At 36.1% G+C, this 12,594-nt stretch overlaps 1 protein-coding gene across 1 annotated transcript in view; it reads right to left on the bottom strand.

The window, feature by feature from the left end:
• LOC103258979 (ankyrin-2-like) overlaps positions 1–12,594 on the bottom strand; it is a gene marked incomplete at its 3' end in the record, with an annotated part of 156,273 nt that overhangs the window by 54,183 nt on the left and 89,496 nt on the right. Inside the window, exon 5 of the mRNA XM_021711646.1 lies at positions 3,638–3,736. Within this exon, the coding sequence (XP_021567321.1) occupies positions 3,638–3,736 (99 nt within the window). The remainder of the gene's footprint in view (positions 1–3,637; positions 3,737–12,594) is intronic.

Below are 12,594 nucleotides of genomic sequence, written 5' to 3'. Positions count from 1 at the left end.
GCTAGGAAACTTGGAAACCATATTTTTTTCTCCAGAAACAAGGATTCAGTTTTTAGAAAGGTGACAAATACATATAAAATATATATATTCTGGACTCTACCCATGTACCACCAACAACAAAAAACCTTAATCCACAAAAGTTTGAAAATAAGTGTCAGAGTTAGAAGTTTCTATTCACAGAGAGAAGAGGACAATATATGGTAGATTTAAAGACTGCATTCTGGAGACAATGGTGATTTCCCACAATCTACCTACTCATTTTTTTTCAATAATAATTTGTAAAAAGATAACTGCAAACTTTTTGAGGCTTTAATTCAGGTACATTGTATCAAATAGTGCCAACAACAATCAGAATTGCATTTTATTTTCTAATAAGAACTGAATTTCAAATATAACACATTTCTTAACAGAATGAAAGAGTAAAGCATGTAGCATCTTAAGGTGAAAAACAGCGTGAATTTAGAACTTTGGCACAAATTAAATGCTCTGTGAACAAGAAATGCATAGACTCATTATATACATATTTAAATATTACCTGCTGCAGCACTGTCATAGTTTATATTAAAAGAATATGAACTTAATTTTTGTCTTTGAAATGAAATATTTACCCACAAAATAGAACCTCATTAAAAAGTTTTTAGCCTTCAATTTTGGTAACATTTAAGAAGGAAGAGAGGAGAGAAATATTGTATAAAAATGGTACTGGAGGGACAGAGAACTCCCTTTAGGACAGTGGTCCCCAGCCTTTTTTGGCATCAGGGACTGGTTTTGTGGAAGGCAATTGTTCCATGGGTGAGGGTAGGGAGATCACTAGACAAGATTTTCATAAGGAGCATGTAACCTAGATCCCTCTTATGTGCAGTTCACAATAGTGTTACATGTTCCTGTGAAAACCTAATGCTGCCACTGATCCGATAGAAGACAGAGATCCACTCACCAGCCACTCACCTACAGCTGTACAGCCCAGATCCTAACAGGCCTGGGGTTTGGGGACCCCTGCCTTAAAGAATGTAAACTTGAACCTCTACCACATGGATTTCATTCTAATCTATCCTTCAAGGGAGAAGGCTAAATACCTGGAATGATTTGTTCAGGTACCTCAGCTAGCTCTATGAAAAGGAAATCCAAATTAAAGTTCAGTAACTTCGTTTTTATCATTCATTTAACAAATGCTAATTGCTGTAATCATAGGAAATTTTACCTTAAATATTTTTCTTTAAAACATGAGTTTCTAAAAAATACTGATTAATGAAAAAAAAAAAAACATGAGTTTCATTGCCATATTGAATAATCTCACAATTATCCAAGTTTTAAAGTGGTCATAATGTCTTCATTAATAATTAATTTTTGCAAATTAGAGCTAACAACCAGTTCAGGATAGGTGCCTTTTTTTTTTTTTTTAAGTTTTCAAATAAAGTTTATTAGAGAAAGGAGAGAGATAAGACAGGGTGCCGTGCCAGAGCTAGCAAGGGCAAAAGAAACCAAAGTGACTTCACACGTGAATATGAAATTGTAGAAGGTATTACTGATACAACGCAGATAGGGTATCAAATGGCAAGCAACAATATAGCCCTGAAAAACATTATTTTATAACAGAATGATACTCTAAATGGGAACATGTAAAGGTTTATCCATATATGTATTTCTTGATGACCATTAGGATGGCAGTGAGGGTTTAATCAAGTAAGTTTATATATATATATATATATATATATTTATATGTATATGTGTATATATTTATATGTATATGTGTATATATATATATACATATACATACATACATACATACATATATATGTATAAATATAGAAAACCATGAAAAATTAATTTGTTATTTAAGTAATTTTTTAATGAAACAAATAATGGATATATAATATCTAAGCTAGTATTTAAAACCCCACATGATTCATTTTCAAAAGCCACATTTCTGTGTGAAAATCAGAGAGGTTTTAAATTTTCTGAAGATCACAGTATAACATGGCCTCTATCAATGCAACATACATAAAGGGGTATTTTTGGAACCAGACAGAAACGCTATAGCGGTCTAGACTGAAGGAGCCAGAAGCTGAGAGACAGCTGGGAATGCCAGTGAGCTGAGTTTTCCTAAATCACACACTAGAAACATTAAGTCTATTTGGTGAGTAGAAGAACTTTAGTGTAAAGCATAATCTGATAAATGGTCCTGCCTTCAAGAACACAAAATAAAACAATATAGAATCTTATTTTGTTATATTTCTCAGAGGTCCTCATGCAAAGATACAATCTCATATTGTTACCCAAGCTTTGCCTAAAGATATCCACATGCTACTCATTAGTGCCTCAGGAAAAAAAGGCCCCGGTCATAAAAATCACACTGTACCCATGTGGCAAGAGTGTAAAATCTGTGTGTGTTGAATAGAAAACTTGAAATCATTTCATACTGAGCAGTTGCATTTTCCAGTCATAAGCAGGAAACATGGTTTCATTAATAATGATTTCTTGGAATTTTTGTTAACTAATGAGAATAGGCTGTCAGAAAGTTACTGCAATTGGCTCCATTAAAAAGTGTTCTCCCAAAGGGACTAGAAAAGGATTTAATAGATTTTAATGACCTCTTCTTCCAGTGCCACATAGAAGAGAGTTCATGTTTATTTCACTTAAAGACTTAATTGTCCAGAGGGAAGTCATATTAGACATTACAAATGATCAAAATGGCTTCTGGGTTACAAGCATCTAACAGTCATGCTTTACCTCAGGCCAGGGATTTAAAAAATTTACCAGTGGAGCCACAAAATATGAAAAGGAAAAACAAAGTCTGCATACTCTGATTGAAAGAGATGAGGAAGAATATGTCTCAGTGGAGCTCTGCTCCTCCCCTCTCCAGTGTCACCCACTCCCAGTTTTCCAGCGGCCCCCCGAGGCATTTCCTCCAAGTTCACAGCTTCTGGAATGTCATTTAAGAATCACTATTCTGGATATTATTGGACTTGCTCCTTAATCTGCCTAATCAAAAACGAGAAGTACAATACAAAGCAAGTTCTTACTAGGAGGACATGCTTAGGAAAAAAAAGTGATGTTCTCAGGGTCCCTGCCCACACAATTCTTATGTTCAGATGTCCTGAACTCTTCAAAACTAGATTGATTTTGAACGTTCTATTCAGTCATTGCCATAATTAGTCACACAATCATGTATGCTTCAATATATGTGGCTTTTTTAGCATATTTATACGCCTTGAGAAATTGTGCTAACACAAATATTTATGAATTATTTATAGGCAAAAGTTGTTCCTATAAGGAATGGTATTGGATATTAATAAAGACAAAATATTGATGAAATGAGAAGGGTAGAATTTACCGTAATCTAATTTTAGGATGGTATAAAGCTCCCAAAATCTAGAATATGGCAAATTGATGGAAGCATGGTTTCATGTAAGAATAAATTGGTATGAATTTGAAATGAAGGCATAAACATACGGAACTGTGGCACAAGCCTGAGTCATCTGCAGCCACTGTTGTAGATTGAAATCGTCACCTGAACATTCCTAACTTAGATAAAGTAATGGAGACCCTTTGTGGTCTGATATAAAAATATGGACATTAAAGAAAAAAACCCACAAAACTTGAGACTCAAAATTGACCCAAAGATTGACGGTCTTACCTCTGTAGCAGTGCTCTGATTAGCTCCATTTTCAAGCAAATATTTTACAACATCAGTGTGGTTTTCTTGGGCAGCCATGTATAAAGGAGTAAAGCCATTCTGGGGACAAACAATAAAAAAATACATCTTCAGTCATTTGTAAAAATTTAAACCAGGAAATTTTGTGTTGTACAAGTAGAAAGATCGCTATGAAGTAAACCTTTGAAACGGTGACTCTATATAACATACCTTTATATTAAAGAAATGACACATATATTTACCATTGTAAAACTAGACAAAATTGCAGTGAATCAAGTCCCACACACAACTCCTAAAGGAATGAGAAGAAAGTTTTCCTCATATTCTGTCTTCATTTTAGGACCAGAGATTCATCTTTCTCATCACCTAACACTGTGTTAAACTAAATATATCTTAATATCTTCAGTATGTTTGGTATCTCAATATCTATATAATTCTATAATATATAGAATTCTTACTATATATAGCATCTCTATAAAATAATATCTATATAATATCTTCTGTATTTATCAATTTGTAAACTAAACAGATCATGGTTGTCTTGAATATACACAGTTTATCTAACACCCTTGGTGGTATAAATTATTACTCATAGCAGAATGGGCTAGGAGAGAGGCAGTTTGATTAAGACTTTGAAATTCTGTATTTCAACGTTTGGGTTGAGAGGGCATGATTTATATTGGACATCTTTATATTATTTTTTAAGCCATTTTGAAGCCATGTAATTAATTCTCACATTTATTTATTCAGTGATTTAGTAAAATCCAGCCACTGGTAGCTGGACTATCATTGAGATACACTAATAAATCAGACAGACACATGCACTCTCACGGAGTACACACTGCGATAATATAACATTATGTAGTCAGAGATTTTAAAAATCACTGAAATTGCATCACATGAGTTTAAAATTAAATTTAGATTGGCAAATTTTATTTTCATTAGATACTTATGTATACCTCATTAAGGGGGAAAAACCCCACAAACCTTATTTAAAAAAGAAAACCTGTGAAATAATTCATCAAGTCTCAAAACTGTCAGTCTTAACCATACATGATTTCCCTAATCTTTCCATACATTCATGAGAATAAGTAAAAACACAGATGAGTGTTCAGAGATTTTTTTAAAAACAGAGATTTTTTAAAAAACATAAAAAAGAAAAACAGTTTAAAAATTCTTTTTTGAAATGAAATTCTTTTATAAACACTGTGTAAGTGTGGAATTATTTTTCAAAATGGCTAAGAGCCAGCAAAATACCAACACAGAATGTACAAGCAGAGCAAGTAAAGTACTTTCAAATCACATTATAAAAGAAAATCTACAGGCTTCAAATGGTGGAGGAAAATTTAGAACTAAAAAAAAACTGTAGAAGGGGAATGAATTAACAATGTTGTAGGATTCAGGAATAACTTGCTAACTGGATAGCATATTTAAAAAAAAATACACCAAGCAGGTGAAATCTTGTGTATTTTAAGAACACTGAAGAGGTGGCGGAAGGAGAGAATTAGAGATTCAAAGGAAGGGAAAGCCAGTGAGGTTGGTTAAAAACAGTGAGTGGGTGTGGAAAGTGGCTCTTTCATGACAAGTAGAAGGCAAGGGATGAAAATAAGAGAAAAGGAGCTTTTAACAGAGTAAAACAATTTGCTAACATGCTTTTCCCTGAAGGACTCTTGCTGGGTCTGGGAAAGAAATAGAGGTGGCCAGATCAGCAGGGAAAGGATAAATACCATCCTTAGGTCCCTGCTTCAGAAGGGTCCCACGCTGGGTCCTGAGGTTTAGAGGGATCTTCTCCGGCTGATCAGGGAATCCTGAAGGCCAAGGGGACATGCCCACTATGAACCCATAGCTCCCTGATTTCAAGACTATGTACCAGGCACTGGGCTACCCAGATTCCCTGCCTAAGTGTTCCCAAATACAGTTCCAGTGCTCATTCACACTTCTCCTTTGGATTCATCCTCTCAAGTGTCCACTGGTATGCACACCCTTTGAAAGACTGAACAATGGCCCCACAGAGTCCACATCCTAACCTCTGGAAGCTGTAACTATTATCTCATTCAGCAAAAGGAACTTCGTAGATATGATTAAGTTAAAGAACTTGAGATGGGATATGATCCTGGATTAGCCAAGTCGGCTCTATGTAAACACAAGAGGGAGTCAGAAGTCAAAGAGAAGAGACATGCTATGCTACTGGCTTTAGAGATGGAGAAAGGGTTCATGATCCAAGAATGTAGCTCTAGAAGCTGGAAAAGGCAAGGAACAGAATTCTCATCTACAGCCTTCAGAAGGAAACCACAATACAATACCTTGGTTTTAACCCTGTAAAACTAATTTCCCAAACTATAAGAGAATAAATGTGTTTTCTTTAAGCACGGTTTTGTAGTAATTAGTTACAGTAGGAACAGGAATATAATGGCACACCCTTCAAGTTGTCTGCTAGGGAGGGTAGAAGCAGGAGACAGACAGAGCTTGGACATGTGCAGGTTGGGGTGTCCACACCCTTACATGAGATGCTCTTGGGGTGTGGGTGGAGCCAGGAATAGGAAGAGAATTGGAGTGGCTTCAAGCCCCCAGGACTGGTGCTCACCTCACCACAGTCCTGTAAGGAACTCCAAGGATTCCAAGAAGTCTACATTTGGATCTATCATGAAATATTTCTCAAGATAGGAGATACTTGTTAGCTTGAAATATAGCTCCTAATTTTAAAAAATATATTTTAAGTGGGCCTCTCTTGCTTTCTTTATCCTGGGACCTGCAAGTGTTGAAGGGAAAAAGGGGAAGAAATAGCAAGGCTTATTAAAAAATCTCGAGGGGAGCCGGGCTCGGTGGCTCAGCCTGTAATCCCATGCCTTTGGGAGGCTGAGGTGAGTGGATTGCCTGAGCCCGCGGGTTCGAGACCCGCCTGGGCAGCAAGACCTCATTAATACAATAAATCAAAAAATCAGTCGGGCGTGGTAGCGCATGCCTGTAATTCCGGCTACTTGGAAGGCTGAGGCGGAAGGATCGCCAGAGCCCAGCAGGTCGCGGCTGCGGTGGCTGGGAGCGGCCACTGCACTCCAGTCTGGGCAACAGAGTGAGACTCCAACTCAAAAAAAAAAAAATCGAGGGGAAAATATCAAGTGCATAATGAGAAGGGCAGTAGTAGACAATCAGGATCTCGGTTAGAGTGTGCCATGAATACTATTTTTGTGTGCCTTGTGCCATCATGTTGGTGTGCCGGGGCCTGCAGCATAGTAGGGGAACAAATATGAAGAATAATAAAAATGAAAATGATTTATTGAGCTTCTGCTGTTAGCCACTGTGAGAAATGCTTTAAATATATCTCTTCAAATTATAGTGACCACATGTCCTGGTTTGTCTGGGACAGCCCAAATTTATGCATAGAATCCTGGATAATTATTAGTAGTGTCTTGGTTTGGATGATTAATAACTTAATACTATCTACAATACTTAGAATAGTGCTGTAACATTGGTATTATTATCCCCATTCAAACTGAGGCAACTGAGATTCAAATACTTATGTAATTTGTCCAAAGTGTCACAGTTAATAAGTGAACCGTAATCCTCTTCCCTTGTAATAGAGTTGGACTCCATCCTGTAGATGAATTGTCCTCAGTCTGGCTGTGTGACAGAATCTCTTGGAGAAACTGTTAAGAATGCCTAGGTGCCACCCTACCACCTTGCCCTTATGGAATGTGAAGCTCAAGAATGTGTTTTTTTTTAAAGAACCTTTTTTGAAATTGCCTTAAGAAGTTTGTTATAGATGAGAAAAGGTGCATGGTTTTAGGTAGAGAGTACCATAGACACATTTGCATTTTAGAAAGTTAACTCTGGTGATAACAGATGCCTTGCTCTGGGGTGGTAGGAGACAAGAGTGGACGCAGCGCGTTAATCACCTTCTGCAGTATTTGCCGGAGTGTACATAAAAGACATCGAAACTTGAGCCAAGACAACATGGCACACTCTAACCGAGATCCTGATTGTCTACTACTGCCCTTCTCACAGAGAAGGACCTGCTGACTGTTACAAAATGCGTGAAGTAAGGCCATAAAGATTTACTACAGGTCCTACAGATGTGGGAATTATTCTTTCTTAACTTACTACCACTTAACAAGACAGAGCCCACTGGAGAATGTGAAACATGCCTCTGGATAATTAGGACAGAACAAAGCAGCATTTTAACACCCCTGTAAACTTTATAAGAAGGTATTTATCCTCACACATAAATAGTTTAACAACACAACATTACTGACCTCTCCGTACATCATCCAGGTGCTCTCAATATATTATGTCTCTATGCTTTTCCACAATAGTCTGGTTGAGTGTAAGTATGAAAAATATATTTTTCTTATTAAAAAAGTCAAATATATCCATTGCTGATACTTGGTAGGTGCAATGTATGCAGCATCACCAATTGTTACAGTAGTTCTAGTGTGACCAATAGGTGCCTCTAACAACTGGTTATTAAATATTTTGTACATAACCCCGTCCACAGGAAATTATGAATTATTATAGTAGGGAGTACCATAGTCATGGTGTACGTATGGTGACGTTTCACTGCTAGGCAACGTGTTCAACTTTAGTGACTGAGAGATAAAAAACAAGATTCCTGTTGTTAGAACTCACAGTCCAGAGGCTGAGATGAACAAGAGCTAACTGCATTACAGTTCAGTGAGTACATACATAATTTGTTTTTAAATTATGTGTTAGAAATCAAGAGAACATAGATGAAGGACACAGAACTCAATTGGATAAGAAATTATATGTGAAGGAAGTCATTGGGAGAGACAGTTGGAAGACACTGAAGTTAGACACAGAAGTAGAAAAGACTTTTCAAAGACAGGAAGCACCATAAGATGAGAAAACACAGGACATATGGGGACTGGCAAATAATTCATTGTTAGTGGGGCAAGGAGGCTGAAATAGGCAGGGATCAGTGCCTGTCTGCCTTGCTAAGGCATTTACATTTTATTCTGAAAGCCTTGGGGTTTAAACAGGGTTTGACATAGACATACTTGCACTTTAAAGATATTACTTTACCAGGAATGGAGAGGATGAATTCGAAAGTGGCCAGACTATAGTTCAAAAGAGAGGAAAGAAGGTTTTTGTAATAATCTGGATGAGAAGTGAAAGTTACAAATATTAATATCATTTTGGTATTTAAAAATGTAATTTAGTATTCATATATTTACAGTCAACTTTGTAATTAGGAATGTTAGAAGTGGATCCAGTCTGTATTATTTATTAGTCATTGATAATAGTTTTCAGATTTATTAAACAGTTTAATAATTTTTTCAAATTTAGAAATCATGTGTTTTAAAGAATTCAAAAACAAAATATTACAAAAATTTTCCTACTTATATCACAAATATAACTATAAACTAGTAATCAAGTTTTAGCCATTGGTGAAATTTTCTTTTGATAATTGGATTATCTTGGCAAATGGAATGAGCATAAGTTAATTTAGATATGTACCTATCAGCTGTAGGTTTATTGAAGCTTTGGGGACATCTTTAAAACAAGTAAATTTATCAATATCTGAATGTAATTTCCAAGAATCTACACAGAGACAAATATTGTCAACATGAAAAATAATGAATGGCTTAACATCAATGTTTTGAACAAGGATCAAAACCCTATGGACTGTCATTAACACTAATTTTAAAGAATCTTAACTTTCAATCTTAATTTTGTTAGCATATATAATTTTATCTATCCTTTACAAAAGGAAGATTCCTCACCTGAATGACTTGAAAAATTGATCATATAAAATTACTTTTATCTCAATATAAGAGTCAATGGTACTATTCATTCTGAATAGTTGTTTTTATGACACCAGATCGGTTCTAAAATTTTTTACCAAGGCACTAGACTAGGCATTCTGAAAGTAACAAACATGAATTTAATATTATTACTGCCCTGGAGAGCAGAAAATATGACAGAATTCACAGAATACCTCTATATAGGATCATCTATAGCCCAAGACATATTACAGTTGCCAAAAGAGAAGCATGAGTAAAATGCTACCAGAACACTAAAGACTGACAATACCGTGAAGAAGATATATTCTGGCTCAAGCACACAGATCTGAGAGCAACTTGGAGGTCTAAATGAAATCAAGATGGCAGATCTAGAGAAAATGAAATGTTCTTTAATGTTCTTTTTACCTCACTTCTTGCTCCATTTTCTCAGTCTCTCAAAAGATGTAATGCTTTTAGGAAAGTATGAGGGTCTTTGCTGCAGATACATACGAGGGGGAACCCCCAAAAAACCAGAATTTATTTATTAAAAATTGTATATTTAGTCTTACATGTTTAAACCTCAGTCACCATCAAATGGAATATACCTATTGGGATGCTTTTTCCACTGCTTAAAACCATTTTTGAACTCGTCAATTTTGATGTCTGTTAGTGCTTCTGCTGTTTTTTGTTTCACCTCTTCCATATAGGCAGAATGTTTCCTTTTGAGTACAATTTTCATCTGGAAAAAAAAATGTTGCTCAGGCAAGATGGGGTGAATAGAGAGGGTGAGGCATGAGGGACATGCTGTTTTTGGTTAAAAATTGCTGGACACTTAAGGTGATGTGGACAGGTGTACTTGTAAATCACCCATCATGAAATGGGCAAACACACTGAAAGAACCTCCAAAAAAATTCATTAAAACAAAATGCAGCTTCTCAGAAACAACACTGCTAGCTGGTACACTGTTGTCTATGGGTTCCTAGAACACTTACCTATTGGGGGAAGCCTGTACTACAAAAAGATAATTCCAGGTTTTTCTGGGTCCCCCTCATATTTCACTTGAGGAATTCTGTACTAAGCCTGAGTCAAGATAGTAAGAGAATGGTAAGAAATTACTGAATGTGGGCAAAAGCCAATGTAAGAATGCATCTTGAAAAGAATTTTTCCAGGTCTTAAAAAAAAGAAAATTTCGAAGATTTCTTAGCCATATGGTAATATAGAAAATTACAATTCATTATAATATATTATCACCCAGCTAAAGATATACCTTAGATAATTTCATAGATCAAGCATAAGCCAAATCATATTCTTCAAAATGTCACAAGAGTAGAAACTGATCGTAAAAACTTCTAATAGCGTGTTCATTAATATCTCTGTAAACTACTCATTTTTATTTTATTTGTTCTTACTTTCATTACTAGATTGTTAAGCTTATTAACTGTATCTCAATGATTCTTTAAAAACTGCCCTATTTTCCTAGATGAAAATGTTACTGTTTGAAGGAAATTCATCATTTTATAGTTGAGAAACTTTTAGTCCAGAGACTGAGTGACTACCAAGTGGAATGGCCAGTAACAGAAGTTAAGGGGAGAATGGGGGTGAGGAGTACACTCAGCTGGTGCAGAGCTGCTGGAAATTCTTACCCTACCCTCATCTTTCAGGCCTCTCTTTGAAAGACCTTGTTTGGTACCCATAAAAATGCTTAGCACCTAATAGGTGTTCAATAGATATCTGTAGAATGAAGGAATACATAAAGTTGAATGAATGAATGCATAGAATTCAAACACCTTTTTATACCTGTGGTGGTTTTAGCATACATATGTAAATTCTCTGACACTCAAAAAGTGGAGACTGTGGTCCAGTCTTTTTGGATCACCAGCTCTGGAGGAAATGAGCTTCCAAGTCATGGTGACACGCAGCCTATGCAGAGACTCACACTAGAAGGATCTGAATCTTCCCACCAACAGCTAGTGCCAACCTGCCAATTTTGTGGAAAAAAAAAAAAAAACCACCTGAGAAGAGAGTCCTCCAGCCCCAGAAAAATCTCCTGATTACTTTATCTGTGGTTAATGTCTTTACTACAACCTCATCAGAGACTTTGAGCCACCACTGAAACTGTAAAAATAATCAATGTTTCTTGCTGTTGTAAGCCACTACATTTGGAGCTAATTTGCCATGTAGCCATAGCTAGCATAATGCCTAGAAGGGTCCTACACAAACTAGTACTCACCTACCTAGTCTACCACCTCTACAACTTTCAGCCTACAAAAGGAAATGCATATTTAGAAAATAAATACACATCCTCTACAACTTTTACCCTATACTACTTCCTTTTTCTTTAAAAAAGAAATATATATCCTAGGCAGTTATTTTCACATGCTGTCACATAGCTCTTTGAATGCCATCCAACCTGGAGACTCTAAGAATAAAAGATGAACTACTGTTCTGTTTGTAGCTGACTGAGTTATAACTTTTCAGCAATGTCTTCCTTATCACCAAACTACCAGGATAATGTTTTTTAAGCTGTGTTGTGTTCCAAGGAGACACATCAGGGATCCTTCAGAATTGAGTTGAGTTTTAAGAGTTATCAGTGTAAAGGACTTTGGCAAAGTCTCGGGGTACAAAATAAATGTGCAAAAGACAGTTGCATTCCTATACACCAACAACAAGCAGGCAGAGACCCAAATAAAAAGCACAATCCCATTCACAATAGCCACCAAAAAAATGAAATACCTCGGCATCTTCCTAACCAGAGAAGTGAAAGACTTTTACAATGATAATTACAAAACACTGCTCAAAGAAATCCAAGAAGACACAAACAAATGGAAAAATATCCCATGCTTATAGGAAGAATCAACATTGTTAAGATGTCCATCCTACCAAAGGCAATCTACAGATTCAATGCAATACCCATTAAGTTACCACATCATTCTTCTCAGACCTGGAAATACAATACATAAATTTATATGGAAACATAAATGACTATGAACAGCCAAAACAATCCTTAGCAAAAGAAACAAAGTAGGAGGTATCACACTTCCAGACTTCAAACTTTACTATAAGCCTACAGTAATCAAAATAGCATGGTATTGGTACAAGAACAGGCACATAGACCAATGGAACAGGATAGAGATTCTGGAAGCAAAGCCTCAATTCCTCAACCAACTCATCTTTGACAAAGCCTCCAACAACAACCACTGG

Source organism: Carlito syrichta, unplaced genomic scaffold (assembly GCF_000164805.1).
Source record: "Carlito syrichta isolate Samal-C Ts95f unplaced genomic scaffold, Tarsius_syrichta-2.0.1 Scaffold302430, whole genome shotgun sequence".
Lineage (NCBI taxonomy): Eukaryota > Metazoa > Chordata > Mammalia > Primates > Tarsiidae > Carlito > Carlito syrichta.
This window is presented reverse-complemented; position numbering and strand designations above follow the sequence as displayed.